This window comes from Rhinatrema bivittatum, chromosome 1 (genome assembly GCF_901001135.1).
Source record: "Rhinatrema bivittatum chromosome 1, aRhiBiv1.1, whole genome shotgun sequence".
Lineage (NCBI taxonomy): Eukaryota > Metazoa > Chordata > Amphibia > Gymnophiona > Rhinatrematidae > Rhinatrema > Rhinatrema bivittatum.
This window is the reverse complement of record NC_042615.1, coordinates 301,171,658-301,192,973: the sequence shown is the minus strand read 5'-3', so window position 1 is coordinate 301,192,973 and position 21,316 is coordinate 301,171,658. Positions and strand designations below refer to the sequence as shown.

General features: G+C 42.5%; 1 protein-coding gene across 2 annotated transcripts in view; it reads right to left on the bottom strand.

Moving 5' to 3' along the window:
• PPA2 (pyrophosphatase (inorganic) 2) overlaps nucleotides 1–21,316 on the bottom strand; it is a 125,043-nt gene that overhangs the window by 85,151 nt on the left and 18,576 nt on the right. For both annotated transcript variants that reach the window (XM_029596948.1, XM_029596947.1), the window contains exons 3-5: nucleotides 5,815–5,859; nucleotides 2,923–2,976; nucleotides 736–855 (exon numbers count right to left, since the gene is read on the bottom strand). In XM_029596948.1, the coding sequence (XP_029452808.1) occupies nucleotides 736–855; nucleotides 2,923–2,976; nucleotides 5,815–5,859 (219 nt within the window). The remainder of the gene's footprint in view (nucleotides 1–735; nucleotides 856–2,922; nucleotides 2,977–5,814; nucleotides 5,860–21,316) is intronic.

Below are 21,316 nucleotides of genomic sequence, written 5' to 3'. Positions count from 1 at the left end.
AGCATGAGATTGTCTTTCTTGCAAGTGATTTTGCAGTCAAATTTTGAGGGTTTTGGGTTTTTTTTGTCTTTTTAGAGACAATTTACTCCAAAGGTTATAAGAACATAAGAAATTGCCATGTCACCACCCCTAAACCACTCACCCCGCCTTCCAAGTTTATACACCGCTGTTCTATGTACTACAGTTCAAGTTCCATGTAAACCGATATGATGTTCCCACGAATACCGGTCTATAAAAGCTTTAAATAAATAAATAAATGAAATAAATAAATGCTGGGTCAGACCAAGGGTCCATCAAGCCCAGCATCCTGTTTCCAACAGAGGCCATACCAGGCCACAAGAACCTGGCAAGTACCCAAACACCAAGAAGATCTCATGCTACTGATGCCAGTAATAGCAGAGGTTATTCCCTAAGTCAACTTGATTAATAGCAGTTAATGGACTTCTTCTCCAAGAACTTATCCAAACATTTTTTTTAAACCCCGCTACACTAACTGCACTAACCACATCCTCTGGCAACAAATTCCAGAGCTTAATTGTGCATTGAGTGAAAAAGAATTTTCTCCAATTAGTCTTAAATGTGCTACTTGCTAACTTCATGGAATGCCCCCTAGTCCTTGTATTATCTGAAAGTGTAAATAACTAATTCACATTTACCCATTCTAGACATCTCATGATTTTAAACACCTCTATCATATCCCCCATTTCTTCTCCCATTAGAAGGAAAATCTTTTACCTGAGGGAGGGCCCCATAATTCCAGATGTATCCCTTGTGAGGGAAGATATTTGCCACGTAGCGCAGCTTGCCTTTCTTTATGTCCTGCTTGATGGGATTCAAGGGCTCCTTTGTTGCGATCTATGCAGATCATTACAAAAAAAAAACTTTGTGATGAGCACAGATAATTTTTAATAAATACAAATGGAAATCATGAGAACCGTAACACACACACACAGCACTTAATCCAGGTACAGCTGATTGAGACCCAATTACCGACCCGGAATGTCGTTTGACCTTGAACCTCCAAAAACTTAAGTGAGGACTCAGTCCTACCAGTTTTGTCCTCAAACATGTCTTAGAAAGAAATTTTCAAAACTTCCTGGCTTGATGCAAACTCCGTGGGTACATTCTTGTACCTAATTTTTTTTTTTTTTTTTAAAGGGAAAACAGACCTGTGGTCCTGACGTGTGCTTTTTGTCTATGGGTGAAGTTCCAAGGATAAATAATGGATAGGATTTTCAAATCTCCATATATGTGCATGTTTCCCCTTTCCCAAATCTAAACGCGCCTCTGGAAATGCCTCAACATTCAGCTAAGCGCGTATGCACTACGGCCAGATTAAGGGAGGGGCAGTTTTCATTCATTTTACCCAGGGATCCCCCTCTTCTGCAGAAAAACAAAGGAGAAGAATCCCCTTCTACTTAAAGGGGGGGGGGGAGTAATTTTCAAAATGGGTGTTTATGTACAAATGTTTGCACATACTTTAGACCAGCGGATTTTTACAGCTTCTGCTCCACTTTCAGCTTCTAATTTCCCTTGAAACAGCTGCCACCTGTAAATGGGTTTGTCCCCGTAGGAAGCGCCAGGAGAGGATTCTAATATCTCTCCCCACCCAGGTTCGCTCACTATGATCATCCTTGGGAAATCCCTGCAAACCAGGTTTTGCCATCCATCAAATAGAGATCTCCATGATTATTTTCTTTTGCCAGCAGTTTCCTCCTACTTGAAGTTTCCATCAGGGTTATATGCAACCATGAACCTTCCCTCGTGACTACCCGATCCTTAATCCTCTGCCCAAGAAATAGCAGCTCCCTCCGTGACTCTGTGCACATGCAACCCCAAGTCTAAACACTAGGGGCTGCCACCGCACAACGACCAAGATTCCCTCGCCCTAACTGCTGTGAAAACTAACCACAGCATCCCCAATGGCACCCCCCCCCCTCTCTCTCTCTCATCAGCCCGGCAATTCATCTGGGAATTGAGCCCATGTTTTCCTGCATGGCAGTGGGCAGCACTGATGCCAAATCACCTACCCAGTCCAAGCACTATAATGATTAACTGATGATTAAAATCCAGAAAATGATCCATGAGCCACAGTTTGTTAAAAGTGGTTCTGTTCTGCCCGCCTCCAAAACAGAACCATGGTGAAAACTTGTAGCATTACTCGGCAGAAACTTGGGGATAGTCCAAGGGAAACCAGGATCTGTAACACACTCAGGGGTAAATCAGGACTTCAGTAAAAAATGCAATTTGCTCAAGACTTCACAGAAGGTAATTCATATTAAAAAAAAAAAAAAAAAGGAATGCTATTTCCCCCTTATTTTGTAGGTCCAAGAAAGCAAACCGGTAATCGATCCAAGGTGGCTGTCAGCAATAAACACAGGTGGATGGATCGGTGTAAAACAGAATTTTATTGAAGCTTGCCCGACTCTGGCCGAGTTTCGCTCAGAGAGCTGCCTCAGGGGCTCTGTATTCGGGAGAGAGATCAAGTAACTGCACTGCGGGCTCCAAAACACAACACAGTACGCTTCCTGCTCTTGCAACAACAATCTTCCTGCTCTTGCAGGAATCATACTGTGTTGTGTTTTGGAGCCCGCAGTGCAGTTACTTGATCTCTCTTGCCGAATACAGAGCCCCTGAGGCAGCAATCTGAGCAAAACCCGGCCAGAGTCTGGCAAGCTTCAATAAAATTCTGTTTTACACCGATCCATCCACCTATGTTTATTGCTGACAGCCCCTTATTTTGTAAACAATTTATTAACTTTTTTAAAATAAGGAACCTTAGTGCCCAAGAAAGACTGTCAGCACTGAAGCTGCACACCATGCAAAGAGCAGCCACACAGCCTCAGGAAAGTAGTGCCATGGCCAAACATTTTTTTTTTTTTTTAGAACAGTGAAATTAAAAAAAAAAAGTGATTAAATTACCTCCATCTTAGCATTTGTCCAGCGGGGAACCTCTACAACCATATTAAAAATAACCTGAAAGAAAAAGAAATCCAAATTTTAAAAAAACCCCAAAAACAGAGCAAATATTAATGAAGAAATCTGACACTTCATGACTTCTGAAAATGCATCCACAGAGGCATATTCTAGAGTATTTGGCACCCCCCCCCCCCCCCGACCAATATGTAATTTTAACATTTCCTAAACATTGATAAAATATTTCAAAACAGCAGACACATCAAATAACACCCAATAATTAAAACTAAGGATTTTAAAAACCTCCCGCTCTTCATATCTGTCATCTCAAGATTGTTGCACATTGGGGGCACATATGTGCACACACATACACACACAATATGCTCCCTCTCTCTCATACACGCACACATGCAGATAAAAACTGAACTGGAAACCACAAGCCAGATTCTGTATGCAGTACAACAATGGAAAAGCAGAAAATCACTATCCCTCAAAAGAATACAATCAAGAAATATTAATCAGAATAGTAAAACCATACTAAAAAAACACACATTTCAAAACAGTTGATGAACTGAATAATATTCAATAATTATAAGCTCCTGTACAAATTTTTAAAAACTTTCTAAACATTGATAAAATATTTCAAAACAGCAGACATCAAACAACACCCAGTAATTAAAATAATAAGGATTTAAAAAATCCCCCACTCTTCATACCTGTCACCCTGAGATTGTTGTTAACTGAAGGTACACACACAGAGACACAAACAAAATATGCTCCTTGTGTCTCTCACACACATAAATGTTCGGTGAGAGACAGAGGGAGCGTGTGCATGCGTGCATAACAGACACACATTTCCTCCGTCTCTCTCTCACACATACACGCTTCCTCTGTATCTCTCACACAGGATTCGTCTCACCCAGGAGAACACACACACTTCCTCTCTTACCCCACCCCCCAGGCAGCCTCTTACACACACACAGGCACCCTCTCATATATATATACACAGGCACACACACTCACCATCTCATACACACGCACAAACAGGCTCGCGCTCATTCACACAGTCCCCTGTTGTCTTCAGGACATGGCGGGTTGAGCTCCACCACGGCCCGAGGGCCTCCTGCTATCTTTAGGCCATACGTCACACTGATCTTCCTGCTTGGGGGAGGGAGGGAGGGAGCGGAAGCTGTGCGCGGGCTTCCACTCCCTCTCCCCGCCAAGCAGGAAGATCAGTGGGCCGTACGGCAGCAGGAGAGGCCGCAGGCCACCAGCAGAGCCTAACCAGCCGACGGCCTCTCCTGCTGCTGCTGCCAGCCTCCTGTTGTCTTTGGGCCGTACGGCTCACCGCACACAGCTTCAGCTCCCTCCTCCCCCCCCCGAAGCAGGAAGATCAGTGTGACGTATGGCAGCAGGCTATAGGAGAGGCCACGGGCCGCTGGCTGCTTAGGCTCCGCCGGCAGCCCACCACCTCCCTGGGTGTGCCGCTCCGGACCTGTTCTCTTCAGCCGGCAGGGCTTGGGTTCGGGCTCCCTGCCAGTCCACTGCACCTGGGCTAGAACGTTGCTTCTTATTGGGTGACGACAAGAGGTTGATTGGTCGTACAGTCGCTGACACCTCCCCCCCCTCCTTGTCATCAACCGGGACAGACCACCCTCCTCGCCCCCAACCCCTCAGCACACCTCTGTGCATTCATTTCATTTTTTTTGTTTCCATTGGATGGAAACAAAGCTAAATAGAAAAAAAAAGCCTTTTGAATTTTTTTTTTAATTATTGAGTTTGTTCAGAAAACTGAAAGAATGCCGTGCAGCTTCCCTGTCATGTCCTGCAATTTGCAGCTCTTCGAAATTGTTTATCTCCCCATCCCCGGCAAACCCTCAACTTCAAGGCACTTACTCATGTCCATAAATCCCAGCTCCAGGTGACCTTTCCCCTCATTATCCTCTAGGAAAAATATAGCCCATTTAATGTATGTTTCATGAAAGCCAATCTATCCGGCAGTGGCCCAGCAGATTACGCACATTAACTGTTACTATCACATAGAGTACAATTATTTAGGAGGCGTCGTGTAACTGCCTTGTGTTTAGAACATTCAGGCTGAAGACCAGGGTTCAAAACCTGCTTCTCCCACCAGTGTTTCTTGTGATCTTGGGCAAGTCACTTCACCTTCCGTTGCCTCAGGTACAAACGTAGGGCCAGATTTATTAAGGGTTTTCTCCCATTCTATGGGGCTGATTTTCAAAGCCTTGGGGGGAAGGGGGGGGGGGGGGTATGCACGCCGGGCCAGAACCAGCACAGCGGGCATTTGCCCTTGCATCAGAGAATCGTGTGCTGGGCGAGAGTACATTGTAGAAATCTCACCTTTGTGTACCTTTTCTCACTCCAAATCACATCCAGTCTTCACTGATGTGTACTGTGATGCTCGTACCTCCTGATTGTGCAAGCAAAACTGCCCCCTCCCCCAAACCCTAGGCCACCACCAAAACTTCACCTCGAGGTACTAGTTGACCCTCCTACAGTGGTATAAATTGTTTACTTGTATGAGAGCTTTACAAAGAGAGTCTCTCTCTCTCTCGGCACTTTGCAGCTTAAGATGCGAAAATATCCTAGGTGTAATACATTTAACACGTGTAAAATAGCGCACATTGTGGTATCTCAAAAATTGCCCGAACCACACAACCCCCCCCCTTTTTTTTTTTTTTTTTAAATCACTGGCACTATTCATGCAAAAATTTATAGCAAAATGATGAATCTAGGTCTTAGACTGCAAACTCTCTGGGGCAGGGAGCTACCAACTGAATTTGTGACTTGCTTTTGAGCTCAGATTTCAAAGCCGAGTAATTAAACACAAATCCACTTAGGAAATTTAAAATGGGGAAAGAAAAATCTTCACCTTACCTCACTTCCGTTAGTCTTTGATCTCTTTGGAGGAATGTCTTTATCCTAAGTGTGGAGGGAAAAAAATATTTATTTATTTAACATTTTTCTATACCGACCTTCAAGGTTGAATACCATATCAGGTCGGTTTACATCGAACAGGGGTAGAACAGTATAACATAACGTAACATAAGGAACAACTTTTTTATAATTAGCGGAGACAAGAGCAGAGAAGCAAAAGTTACATAATAACAATGTAGGTTGCTGGAAAAGGAACAGCATTGCACATGTTTACATCCAACACATGCTAATTTGATGGTTTCTGAAGCCCTAGAGGCACAGTCTAATCCAGATCTCCCACACATCAGTGTGCAGTGCTGCCACTGAAGCACCGTCTGCCCCAAGCTCATTTCTTTTTACGGCAAAACTCACTTCCTTCTCATTATACCTAAAACCAGAAAAGTTGACTTATTTTATTTATTTTAAAACATTTGTTACCTGCCCTTCCTATGTTCAGGTTGAATAATTAAAATACCTACCAGAACGCCCTACACAGCAAATATTCACACTCCTTCTCCCAAACTCTTCCACCTAACAACCACCAAACAACGTGCGCTATCCCTAGCTGGACCCTCTCTATGGAACTCTATGCCCACCCACCTACGCCTTGAGACCTGCTCCAAAAAATTCAGACAAAATCTCAAGACTTGGCTTTTTACACGAGCTTTTCACTCCTTTCTCCTACACCCTTCCCCCCCCCCCACCCCTCCCCTCGCCCCCCAAGCATATGACCGATTTCCCCCCCTTCTTAACTCTCTCCCCCTAACATTTTATTGTAAATAATATACTTGTATATAATTATTTTTTATTGCATTTATCTAACCATTTTATTGCGTTTATCTATTTGTACAACATTACCTTTGTTTTCCCCCCCTCCCCCCCCTACCCAGTTCTCTTATCAGTTTCATTGTAAAGCCCCGTTGGCCATTTGTTGTTACATGGAAACCGATGTGATGTTTTCTTAACGAATGTCGGTATACAAAAACTTTAAAATAAACAAACAAACATAAAACCATTACATAAAAACAAGAAAACATAATAACATAACATAGGAGCAAGTAAGACAGAAATATAGTCTGCCTGATATCAGATATACAATCAAATATAGGTACATTTTTAATGCCTTGTTTTAAAAAATGTGGGCTCTAATTAGCCTGAACTCAATCGGGAGAGAGTTCCAAAAACAATGGGCCTGCAACAGAAGGCTTGCTCTCCGGTCTCTTGAGAGGTGCTATTTTGGGAGTGGAGACATCAAGCAGATATTGGCTCACAGATCAAGGCTCTTGTTGGAGAATGTATTTTTAGAATGGGGACAATTTTCACAACGGGCGATTATGTGCACAAACGTTTGCACATATTTTTACCAGTTGACTGTTATAGCTTCTGTTCCACTTTCAGTGTCTAATTCCCCTCAAAATATGAACCTGCCACCTGTATATGTCTTTGTACCCATAGGAAAGGTCATTTTAAAAGGGATTTCTGCAGATAAAACAGTGCTTTCCTTGCACAAACCTCCCGTTATAAAGTTGCTTGCTCAATATGTAGGTAAACTTATGCACACATGTCCTGTATGTGCATAAGTTTACCTGAACTGAGCAGAGGCACTCTGTGGGAGCAGCTGGGGAGGGTTTTGTAAAAAATAGGCATGCAAATCTTCCCAAAAATTACTTGGATAATTTCAAAGCAAAGTGTATGCACATGAGTTTGCTTTGAAAATTGGCGTAACTTATGTGCATCTTTGCTGACTATTTTATGCGGGCTGTTATATGTGCCCTTTCAAATAATCAGACAGTAAGGAAGAAGAATTCTGAGGTTCAAAATCTACACGTGCGCCATCTCATCTGCGTACAAGTCTCAGAACACACCTTCAGTACATTATACGTCAAACAGAGATTAGAAAACAGTAACTTTCAAAGCTATTGTAAAAAATGTGCTATTCTTTCCTAAAGCTGCCCCATAGCACCTAATTAAGCCTGGGTGATGATGGTATTTAAATGGTCAATGCTTTCACCATAATCTATGAAAATATGGGCTGGAACTGGGGTGGGATCCAAGTCACTGAGCCACCAAAGAAAGACTACAATGGACCCGAAGCTCAATAACTATTTGCATACTCCCATATATCCCTATAATCAGCCTTGTTCAATGGTCTGACCCAATGGTGCGGCCCAGAATCGCATGGTGACACTTGACACAGAATCACACTGGTCCCATTAATGTATAAAGTTCCACTTCCATGCATCTTACCCCTCCCCCCAACATGCATATACCCAATCAGATTTAATATCATAAACAAACATTAAAAAGCCTCAACAAGTCTGTAATTTTAGTTAACATTATCAGGGGCCCATCAGTTGCATCTTAAAAAAAGAGTGAACCTTGAACACTGAATTACCAGCATACCAAGCACCTGGAGACATTTAAACATATAAGTTTAATGTTCCCCACCAAAGTTAAAGTTAATGTTACAATGTATAAATAGTACGACCTCCAGTCATACTATTCCACTGTTAAAGTGAACCGATGTGATGTACGCCAACGAATGTCAGTATATAAAAGCAAATAAATAAATAAGTCACCCAAATTTGAAACTTAGAAAAATATACAACAAAATTATATACTAACTTCAGTGAATAAAAACGATCCCGTCGAAGACAAGATGGCGGCACAGCAGGATCGTTGAGCATCTCGAGCTGCTATCCACTATTTCCAAATTAAAATTCCCTGGTCATGCCGGCCAAGAGAAAAGGAAAAGTAAGGGTCTTTCCCTCTGAGCCCTTACCTCAACTCCTGCAACTTGAAATAGATCGCTTTATGACCCAGCTGGAAGGAGAGGGATCCGGTGAACCCATTGGAAGCTCCCGGGAAGGAGAATGGGAAGTTCCCCTGGACGAGGCTTCCCTAAGCCCAGACCAGAGTCCGCCTCCTGCTCAACGTGGCTCAGATGCAGACGCGGCTCTGTCGCTCCCCGATGACGTGGATGGAGTGACAGGGCACGAGGGGGGCAGTCTCCGGGACGGCATCAGAAGGAAGGAGTTCCATGGAGCCTGTGGAGAACCACGGGGAGAGAGGAGAGAGAACCGGAACGTCGGTAGAACAGCAGAGGAAGGCGTTCGCGAGCCCCACGGGAAATGGAGTGACATCTATGAGAGCACCAGGACTTGCCTGCATCCGAACAGCCAGTCGATCTGCGGCCTATACCTTCAAGGCCAGAGACGGTAACTTTAGACGCAATCTGGGAAGTGGTGAATGGGCTGAGTTCAGCCATTAACAGACTTGAAACTAAAATTGACTTAGTTTCTTCTAATTTTCAAGAACAGTTTCATGGTATCCAGCAACAAACGAATGAGGTCTCTACCAGAGTTGGGAAAAGTGAAAGTCATATAAAGTCTCTCCAAAATTTAAATGCTGTAACGGTAAGAGATCAGTTAACCTGTTCGCAGCGTCTTGAAATGATTGTGAATAATATAAGACATCTAAATGTAAGAATAGTAAATTTCCCTAAGGTGGTGGGATAAATTCCCATTATTTCCTTAAAGAGATTCTTAACAGAGGTACTTGGTTTTCCTGATACAGATATTCCTTCTATTAATTCATGTTTATAACAAAAAAAGCCTCTGTTCCTGTTGTTTCAATACCTGCCAACCTTACAAGTTTTTTTAGAAAATTCCAATTTAGAAGTCTTAGAAAGAAATACTTTAATAGTATCATTTATTACTACATTGGATATAAATAAACTTATGAAATCCTATTGCAAAAAATTTCCAGTATCATTTCATGGCCAAAATGTTAAAATATATCCTGATTTGGCTCCAATTACTCATATAAGAAGACATGAATTTTTGGGCTCTCAGGCAAAGAGTTATCTTGTTAGGATTCTCGTTTTTGCTAAGATACCCTTGCCGGTATGTAATAAGGAGAGGGGAAGAAACCTTTGTTTTTTTCCAGTCAGAACAATTGAACCAATTTGTGGAGACTCTGTAACTGCTACCTCATCCCCATTGCTTTCTAATGAGTAAGGCTAAAGAATTTTGTTTTACCAGCTGTAGTACTGTGTTAATGCCCTACTGTTTATTTATTTTTCTTGATAATAATCTCCTTATAATATTTCTGTCTTCTAGTCTTTATATCTCCTAAATGATTAAGATTATGAATATACAATCTGAGAATTTCTAATTAAGTAATTATTGGATGTATTTTATTATTTCACTATTAATATTTATTATGCTTAACATGCTGTAGTGTTTGAAATGTAAACCGTTGTGATGATACTACTTAACGATATAGAAAAGCTGTTAAATAAATAAATAATTGCCAGATATAAATTTTTATTTGTTTAATGAGAGTTTCCTTTTGTATGAAGAAAATGTAATTGCATTTCAATGAATTAAACTGAATGGAAATATTAACATATTTGTAAATTCAAAAATTATAAATAAAGATTAAAAAAAAAAAACTCCCATCCTATCTTAAGCAAAGCACTCCCATAACTCATGAGGAAAAAAAAGAACAATTTTAAAAAGTGTACTAAATTTTTAGTGGAAAAATACACTTTTCTAATTATATTGACTTACACAGAATTAGGGAAGTTTCACATGTGTGTAAAAGTCAGAATATTTTTTTTATCTTTCAGGCTTTGCCTTGACATATCTCACTTATTTATCATGGGTAACCATTTTCTTCACAAATACTACATCTCTGCAACAAACAACCTCTCAAAGTATAATTCTCGATTACACCTTTCCTATGATAGCATGAACTCCCATTTATGAGAACATAAGAAATGCCATGCTGGATCATACCAACCTCCATCGAGCCCAGCATCCTGTCTCTGAAAGTAGCCAGTCTGGGTCACAAATACCCATCATATCCCCAACAATTGATCTATTTCTTATTATTTCACTCCCAGGGATAAGCAGCAGTTTTCCCCACAGCTACCTGGCTAATAACTGGTTCTGGACTTCTCCTTCAGGAACTTTAACAATCCTCTTTTGAACTCCACTTTATTAGATGCCTTGACAATGCCCTCACAATGGCTTGATTGCGTGCGGTGTGAAAAAAATGCTTCCTGAGATTCCTTTTAAATTTGCCAGTTGCTAGTTTCATGGATTGCCCCTAGCCCTAGTTTTGTTTGAAAGGGTAAAATATGTTTCCTATTTACCAGCTCCACCCCACTAATGATTATATAAATTGCATTCATATCCATTTTCAGTTGTCTCTTTTCCAAGCTAAAGAGTGAATCTGTTTAACCTCTCTCCATAGGAGATGTTCCATCTCCTTTACCATCATTTTTGTCACACTTCTCTGTACGTTTACGATATCTGCTATGACTTTTTTTTTTTTTTTTTTTTTTTTAAACGGGGCAAACAGAACTGCACACAATACTGAAGGTGTAGTTGCACCATAGATCGATACAAAGGCATTATGATATTCTTAGTTTTGTCCTTTATTCCTTTCCAAATAATACCTAATATTCTATTTGGCTTTTTGACTGCCACCGCACACTGAGCCAAAGATAATGTCATAGAAAAAAAAACCTAAATGAATTATTTGCTTTACTTAGTAGGGTGTTAGTGAGTACCTATGCCTGTAACATTCTTTCAGTGTGAGAATTCAGAGGAACTGAAATCAAACCATGATGAACCGGAAAGATGGAAGAGCAAAACTGAAAAACTAAAGAATTACAAATGGCCAGGATTGAACGGTAAACATTCCAGAGTTCTGAAAGAACTTAAAAATGAAATTGCAGATTTATTACTAATAATCAGGCCGATACAGTACAGTGCGCTCCGACGGAGAGCACTGTTAACCCGCCACTGGACGCGCGTTTTCCCTTACCCCTTATTCAGTAAGGGGCCGAAAACGCGCATCCAATCCGCCGAACCTAATAGCGCCCGCAACATGCAAATGCGTGTTGATGGCCCTATTAGGTATTCCCACGCAATACAGAAAGTAAAATGTGCAGCCAAGCCGCATATTTTACTTTCAGAAATGAGCACCTACCCAAAGATAGGCGCTAATTTCTTCGGGCACCGGGAAAGTGCACAGAAAAGCAGTAAAAACTGCTTTCCTCTGCACCCTCCGACTTAATACCTGGCAGGATCCCAAAGGATAGATAGATTACATTGTGTTCCAGAGTGTGGGTCCTGCTAAAGACAATGCCCTCTCTCTTACCTGGGTTAGTCTCGCTGTCTTGACAGAGGGAATGGTTAAGAGAGCTTTGTTTGCGGAATGAAGGTTCCTGTGTGGTACGTGTACCCGTAGTGCAGTGTTTAGCCAGTCTGCTTTTTCATCATGTATTAGTTTATGTATGGTGCACAGTGCTTTGTTCTATGGGTAGCCAGTGAAGTTTGGCCAGAGTTTCAGTTATATGTTCTCTTCTTCTTTTTCCAGTTAGTATTCTCACTGCTGTGTTTTGTAGAATTTGAAGTGGTCTTATTGTTGTATTTGGGAGTCCTAGAAAAAGTGCATTACAGTAATCGTGTCTGCCATCTCTGTCCAAGCAGTAGTGAGCAGTGAAAGTGTGGAGGGAACTCCATGTCCATGCCATGCAGATCTCAGACACGGGGACCACCCTCAGGTGGGCCACCGAAGCCACCATGGCTCTGACAGAAGCCTTCACATGACCACCAAGCTGCAGTCCCGCTTCCGCATAGCAGAAGGAGATGCAATCCACCAGCCAGATAGACAAGGTTTGCTTGGCAACTGCAACTCCCAATCTGTTTTTATCAAAGGAGATGAAGAGTTGCGTGAACTGCCTGTGGCCAGCTGTCCGCTCCAGGTAGAAGGCCAAGGCTCTCATGCAATCCAAGCTGTGCAGTGCTTGTTCGTCCTGGTGTGGATGAGGTCAGGGAAAAAAGGTGGGCAGGATGATTGACTGGTTCAGATGGAAATCAGTCACCACTTTAGCAGGAATTTAGGGTATGTACGGAGAACCACCCTATAATGAAGGAACTTCATGTATGGTGGATACGTCACCAACGCCTGACGCGACTGCGACCAAGAACATGACTTTTCACAGGTGCGCAGTGGCTCGAAAGAGAGTTGAGCCAACACCACATTAAGGTCCCAGGACACAGCAGGACAACTCAGAGAAGGCTTTAATTGAAGCATGCCTTGCATAAAGCACCCCACTAATGATTGCACAGAGATGGGCAAACCATCCACCCCCTGATGGCAAGCACTGACAGCACTCAGGTATATCCTGACGGAGTTGGTTTTTAAGCCAGTATCTGACAGGTGCAGCAGATAGTCAAGCAGTTTTGGTGTAGAACAGGAGAACAGATCCAACCCATGACTCACACCACACGGCAAGCCTCCTCCACTTCAGGCCATAAGACTTCCTGGTGGAAGGCTTCCTGGAGGCTACCAGGACCCGAGAAACATCCTCTGACAGATCAAGTGGCTGCAAGATTAGCCTCTCAACATCCAGGCCATTAGGGACAATGCCCTGAGCTTGGGATGACGTAGCCAGCCCTGATCCTGTGTGACAAGATCCGGGGAGGTTCCCAGACTGATCGGGTCCCTGATAGAGAGATCCTGCAGGAGCAGGAACCAAATCTGCCTCAGCCAATGAGGGGCTATGAGGATCATGGTCCCCTTGTCCTGCAGGAACTTCAGGAAAGCCTTCATCACCAGCGGAAGTAGAGGATACGGATACAGAAGGCCCTTGCCCCAATGGGAGGCAAAGGTGCCTGTGGCTGGTTTACCATCCCCCCTGTACAGGGAGCAGAATTGTTTCACCTTGCTGTTGCAGGGGGAGGCAAACAGATCCATGTCTGGGGTTCCCCAGAGGCAGAAGATCTGGTGGGTTCGGCTGTTTAATACACTGAAGGGCTCGCAGCACCGCCAGTGGCGCCCTACAATCCAACTCCTCCTGGAAGTCTGCCGAGGACAGAACAGATGGAGGAGGGGGAGGCATCACCAGATCTCCCTTGGAGGCCCGAGGAAGAACTGTGCCTAGCACAGGCATCGTGGGGAACACCTGGGACTCCCATGTTCGATGGATGTTGATGCCTCCTCTCAGCGGGGGTCACTTCAAGGGCATCACAGCAGAAGACAGCGATCAGTGACTATGCTTCCATGACTTCCCACGGTGCTTGGCTTGGTTTTTCCCTGGTGCTGGAGAGGATGGGGATGAACCAGACATCCTGGAGTGTGAAGACACCAAAGACGGCCAATCCCCAGTCCCCCTTTGGGATTCATCTGATCACAAAAACGACACCCCCAGCCATCATGTGATGCCCCCAGGCAGAGGATACAAACCCATCACATACAGTTCTTTAAGATTGCGATACCCCAGATGCATGACTCTGCACTTCTTTGCATTGAATCCAAGCTGCCTCATCTTCAACCATTGTTCAAGCTTCCTTAAATCCAGTCTCATTCTCTCTACTCCTTCCAGTGTGTCCACTCTGTTGCAGATCTTAGTATCATCCACAATGTCTATCCCTTCCGCAATGTCGCTCACAAGAGGTGAACAGAACCAGTCCCAACACCGATCCCTGTGGCACTCCACTTAACATCATTCTCTCTTCAGAGTAGGTTCCATTTACCATCACACGCTATTTATCCATTAACCAGTTTGTAATCCATGCCACCACCTTGGCACTCACTCCCAACCTTCTCATTTTGTTCATGAGTCTTCTATGTGGGACCATATCAAAAGCTTTACTAAAATCCATGTAAATCACATTGAGTGTTCTTCCCTGATCCAATGTTCTAGTCACCCAATCAAAGAAACCAGATTCGTCTGACAGGACCTTCCCCTGGTGAATCCATGCTGCCTCTGATCTAGCAACCCACTGGATTGTAGATAGTTCACTATCCTTTCCTTCATCAGTGTCTCCATTACTTTTCCCACCTTAATTTTCCTTATACAAGCAATTTATATCAAGGGGTACCAACCACAAGTAATAAAATTACCACATTGAAGAAATACAGAAATTGAACACCACAAAATATCATAATTAAACAAGCTGCAAATGTAGAGCAGAATATTTTGTGTTAAAAAAACAATCTCAGATTTTTCCATATTGTATAATTTAAAAAATGAACAGACTCGCCACTTTCCACAACAGAAAATATTTAAGCTTTCCAGTTGAAGATTGATGACTTAAAACTCTTAAGTGGCTGCCCCTCCAAACGTAGGAAAACACTTCTCAATGAAATAGCAGCATGCCAAATTTCTCAAAAACCACTTTTGTAAGGCAAAAGCATAGGGGTAGATTTTCAGACGAGCGCGAACAGCCTACTTTTGTTTGCGCTCCAGGCGCAAACAAAAGTACGCTGGATTTTAGTAGATACGCGCGTAGTCGCGCGTATCGGCTAAAATCCTGGATCGGCGCGCGCAAGGCTATCGATTTCGTATAGCCTGCGCGCGCCGAGCCGCGCAGCCTACCCCCGTTCCCTCCTAGGCCGCTCCGAAATCGGAGCGGCCTAGAAGGGAACTTTCCTTTGCCCTCCCCTCACCTTCCCCTCCCTTCCCCTACCTAACCCACCCGCCCGGCCCTGTCTAAACCCCATCCTACCTTTGTCGGGGGATTTACGCCTCCCGGAGGGAGGCGTAAATCCCCGCGCGCCAGCGGGCCTCCTGCGCGCCGGGCCGCGACCTGGGGGCGGGTACGGAGGGCGCGGTCACGCCCCCGGGCCGTAGCCACGCCCCCGTACCCGCCCCCAAAACGCTGCCGACACGCCCCCGGAACGCCGCGACAACCGGGCCCGCCCCCCGACACGCCCCCCTCCGAGAACCCCGGGACTTACACGAGTCCCGGGGCTCTGCGCGCGCCGGGAGGCCTATGTAAAATAGGCTTCCCGGCGCGCAGGGCCCTGCTCGCGTAAATCCGCCCGGTTTTGGGCGGATTTACGCGAGCAGGGCTCTGAAAATCCGCCCCATAGGGGTAGATTTTCAGAGCCCTGCTCGCCTAAATCCGCCCAAAACCGGGCGGATTTAGGCGAGCAGGGCCCTGCGCGCCGGGAAGCCTATTTTACATAGGCCTCCCGGCGCGCGCAGAGCCCCGGGACTCGCGTAAGTCCCGGGGTTCTCGGAGGGGGGCGTGTCGGGGGCGTGTCGGGGGCGGGCCCGGTCGTCGCGGTGTTCCGGGGGCGTGTCGGCAGCGTTTTGGGGGCGGGTACGGGGCGTGGCTACGGCCCGGGGGCGTGGCCGCGCCCTCCGTACCCGCCCCCAGGTCGCGGCCCGGCGCGCAGCAGGCCCGCTGGCGCGCGGGGATTTACGTCTCCCTCCGGGAGGCGTAAATCCCCCGACAAAGGTAAGGGGGGGGTGTAGACAGGGCCGGGCGGGTGGGTTAGGTAGGGGAAGGGAGGGGAAGGTGAGGGGAGGGCAAAGGAAAGTTCCCTCCAAGGCCGCTCCGATTTCGGAGCGGCCTTGGAGGGAACGGGGGGAGGCAGCGCGGCTCGGCGCGCGCAGGCTATACAAAATAGATAGCCTTGCGCGCGCCGATCCAGGATTTTAGTGGATACGCGCGGCTCCGCGCGTATCTACTAAAATCCAGCGTACTTTTGCTTGAGTCTGATGCGCAAGCAAAAGTAGGCTGATCGCGCTTCTTTTAAAATCTACCCCATAATGTCCAATTTCATAGTCAACTTCTCATTGCAATAACCCTACATCGATCACAACAACCATGTTCCCACCCACAAAAAAAGAAAAAAAAAACTTGATATCCTTAAGATTTTCTTTTCTTTGACAGTTACCACTGATTGGTGACAGGGGACATGGTTACTGTGGTCGATGTTAGGGACAATGAAGAAACCCTACATTTAGATGTTTTGTACCTCCGGCCACAAGTAAATCTTATGTTACCCTTGAGCACAACTTGTGCTTCATCTCACGGAGTTTATGCTGTTTTATGTCCATTTAATGCCCATTCACTAGAGGCCCTTCTTATCATATTGGTTAGATTTACACCATTCTGTGGCTGATATTCATTTTTTGTGCTATGTCAAATATCTTAACTCTAAATAAGGTGAATTAATTGTTTATTGTTGCAACGTAAACAAAGATGGATATTAGAGTTTAAATCATTGATCACTGCTGGTTTGAATGGTCTTTTTTGTAAGGGATATTGATTCTTTGATTTGATTGGCTGGTCACAGTGGTATGTGTGTCTTGATTGGTCCGATGTATAAGTGGTTTTGTAGGGTATGATTGGATGGTGGCCTCTTCTATAAAAATCTGTATGTTGGTGTGAAAGAAAGTTGTTTTGCTTGATCTAAGATGATAGTTGCTGTCTGTAAGCACTGAAGGCATTTTGTTGTTTATGCTGCCTTTCACAGTATGTTACCTTTATAAAAGAATATTTTTATGCAGAGGAGTTAAATTTGTTGGTTGTTTTTCTATGATTTTTTTTTGTTTCTTTGCAGTGATGATAATAATGAGTCCAGACATCAATTTATTTATTTAAACATTTATATACCGCAAATCAAGAATTTCTAAGCAGTTGATTTATTGTTAACTTCTCTCCATAAGAAAAGCCCCTGAAGAAGTCAGTTCTCTGGTAAAACATGTTGGGCATTGTGTTGCTATAGATGAGAAGTTGAAGGGCAATGCATTATTGCAAATGAGAAGAAGTTGACTATTAAATTGAACACTATGCAGTCGCCTCACAAAAGAGCTTTTTGTGAAATTCGGCATGGTGCTATTATTTCATTGAGGAGCCTTTTCCTATGGTTGGTAGGGTGGCCACAATTTCTGTATTTTTTTCATTGTGGTAAATAGTACTTATGGTTGGACCCCCTGATTACAATAAATAGCTTATATAATGTGTGTACTGATTTTATATTTGTGTTTCTTCATGTTTAATGTCCTTTAGTGAATTCCTTGCATTTGTTTTATGCAAGTGTGGGCCCTTGTGAATCTGCATGTTTGTTTATTTTTGTTTATTCATTTTTGTATTTTTTGCAGATTATGAGTGGTTTGAAGTACATTTTTGGAATAGTGTATTAAAGGTATGTTATCTTGATTTAATATTTAACTGTAATAGTACTACTATAAATATAGAAATGGAATACAAGTTTTTACATTTATATATTTAAATTTGATATTTGCATTTCACTGGGTTTGATTGTCTTGACTTTGTGCAAATTGAGAAAGTAACCAATTTATTAGTTTTTGTGATCTGGGAAACTACAGACTGGTGAGACAGACATTAATGCCAAGCAAAATGGTAAAAAACTGCTCAAAAACAAAATTACTAACCAGCTGGATAGTCACAGATTAATGGGCAGAACCAACATGGATATAAAAAAGGTAAAGGTCTTGTCTAACAAATCTGCTGGATATTTTTTTTAAGGGATTAATAAAACATGTGGACAAGGGTGAGTCAGTTGATATAAATGAGCTAAAATTTCAGAAAGTGTTTGTGAAGTCTTTCATGAGAAATAAAAATGCCAGCACTTATCTCGAAAGCGGTGTCTTTTCCATGACATAGAAGCATGAGTTCCTGAGCCCAAACACTAACTCAGTCTTTCAAATACAGCATAAGTTTAATAGCTTGAAGGGCATTTCAGCATCCTTCAATGCAGTAATCATGCTCTTAGGCTTTTATTTGCAAAACAAAAAGTTCATAAAATATATAGCCTCTGATCATAATAGTCTACATGCAAGATAGACATCAGTTACTCTGACAGCATCTTTGATATTATAAAGGTCATTTTCATAGTCTGAACTGTGCAACATTTCAGCATGTAATAGTGAAATTTTCCTTGATGATCTAAGATATTATTTTGCTCGAGGTTCCTTGGATTTGCAGATAAAAGTCCATAAATCATTATTAGCCATGTAGATTTGGAAAGTCATTTATCCCATGTTATGAGCAAGAAGAACTGGACTTATTATTTTGGATCCTACTGGGTACTTGTGACCTGGATGGCCACTGGAGGAGACAGTACGCTGGGCTTGACAAAGTTTTCATCTGACCCAGTATGGCACTTTTTATGTTCTATATTAAACGCTTATAAAATGTCCTTGCAGGGAAGGAAACAGTAATATAACACTACAAACTTCTCCTAAGGTATGTGCACTATTGGATAAAGGATTACCTTTTGTCCCTACTAAACTTCATGATCCCTTTAAAAGTCAAAACTGAACTATATAGATTTTTTACATTACTTCAAATTAAGGTTTTTTTTCTAAACAAGGCTCTGTAGCATTCAAGCTTTCTAAGGGCAATCCAAGATCTATGTGCATACTATGTACTTTATTATTTAATTAGATCGTATAGCTCTTTTAAACAACTATTTTGTTTTTAAACAAGGAGTTTAAGGTATAGATTCACAGTGTAGCTATGAGTGCCAGGATGGTACCAGACATAGCTAACCTGTAAGTGAGCCAATTCAAGGACGATCTTTTATATGGGATCTCATGGCTCTAACATTTTGTGAGATTATAATCTATGATATATTTTTCATCTGGACCACATTAGTTCTGCAGCTTTATGAATTTGTGTGATTTAACTATTTGAATAAGAACCTTAAATCTTCTATGCATTTTAACTTAACAAGACTGCCTTTTTAGAAACTGCCAACAAGAAAATGAAGTTTGTGTTACAGGCTAGCTTATATTATAAACCTACAGACCGAAATAATTTTTTTACAGTTCCACAGTCATCCTAGGAAACTGAAGATAGTGTTACCGATAAGCCAATTCTTACATCTGTGATATATATATTCTGAGGATCATGGGTTTAAATCATCTGCACAAAATCTGGTTGAGAGATTTTGGAACTTGGGTATCCAGTTGCAAGTGTTAAATCTGTATACAAATGGGCTATTCCTATCTTATCAGTAACTTATCAAGGAACTTTAATTGGTATTGTGCTACCATCTTAAAGTCTTTGGAGAGCACTGCAGCAATATACCAACAGTGGCATGCCCTCTCTTTGCACCAAGAATTTGAGAGTCCACCACCTGTAGCCTATTCTAGAGGGCAAAAGCATCAGAGATATAGTGGTACAATCTCATTACATCTATGATAGGATACAGGGCTTGTCTATTGGACATGCTGCCTGAAGATATTGCTCTTTTTGCAGTCAAATGATTCAGAATTTTGTTTGGATACAGTCATGCATGAAAGGAGAATATAAAATAAAGGTAATACGATTTGTTTATATTCTGTAATCTACTTATCACCTGGCATATAAAAAAAAAAAAAAGTCAAAATCAAAGTTGCAGAGCACTGAAGTTGCTTGAACTTGAAAGTTAAAAAAAATAAAAAAAAAAACATGTCAAAATTATCAGGCACCTATTGTGTAATGGTGGGACATGTGTTTTCTGACCTAAAATGGACCATTATAGAACAAGTGAGACCGGCAACACAAGGTGGTGATGTGTTAGCATGCCTAAGCTACCTTGAACAATTTTGGATTTTTACATTAAATACTGTCCAACCTGTGGCTTTGAATGAGGAACTGGAGTGGTAGTCTGTTAATCTGGATTGAACAATTGATATTTCTCCTTAAATATATAATTTGATTTTTAATCCTGCTTTCTTGACATATCCAGGGAGCATTTAAATACTGACCACTCTAGCTCTAGAATAACAATGGCGTACCACATGGATTTAAGAGTTAGGATTGCTGCACTGCCATAGATTAACTGGAATGGAGCAGAGTAGCAGAACTTACTGAAAAGCACCACTCAAGGCATCCTCCACGTCCCATGGCCACCTCCAGCATTGAGTCAATAAGATAACAGTGTTTTCTGAATACTACAACTATAATCCTTCAGTCACAGCCTTTAGCAGGGACAGGCGACAATCCTCTCCTGACAGGCAAGCTAGACCGCACAGAGTCACCCTGGATATTTCATCCTCCATTCTTGGTCAGATGTAGGAGGAACCACTCTGGCATCAGGGATGAGTGACATCTTGTGCTCCAAATGGGTGGCTGCTCCAACAACACAGCCAGCAGCTGAGGCTCCAGACATCCCCAGCAGATATGTGGACAAACCAATTCATATATGCACGTGAAAATAATGGGGTGGTGGGGATTCCAGGTGATAAATCTGTCTCTTGCCTTTGCACTTTACCATAACAGTAGGAAAAATATCACAGCCTCTATGTTCATATTGTGTAGCACAGTTATCTTCGATCCATGAATCAAGAAATTTATTTTAAAGTTAGCATGGAGATAGTAAATAGAATTACAGAATTACCAAGACAGTGCAACAAATATTCAAAGATAATAAACAGATTCAGAGAAGAATATAATTTATACTTTTTCAGTAAGTTTATTGTTCTTAAATTAAAATGTAAAGAATTTTGATATTTAACAGCCAGGAATATGTGAACTGCCGAAAAACTTGCTTTGATTCTGATTGGTCAGAATGAACATGAAAACAGAAGCTTGAAAAATTTGAGAACTTGGCACCTAGCTAGTTGCCAATGAAAGCATTGTTTTCTGAAATGCAAATGAATAGAACATTTCCAGCCAATTACAGTATTCAAAAC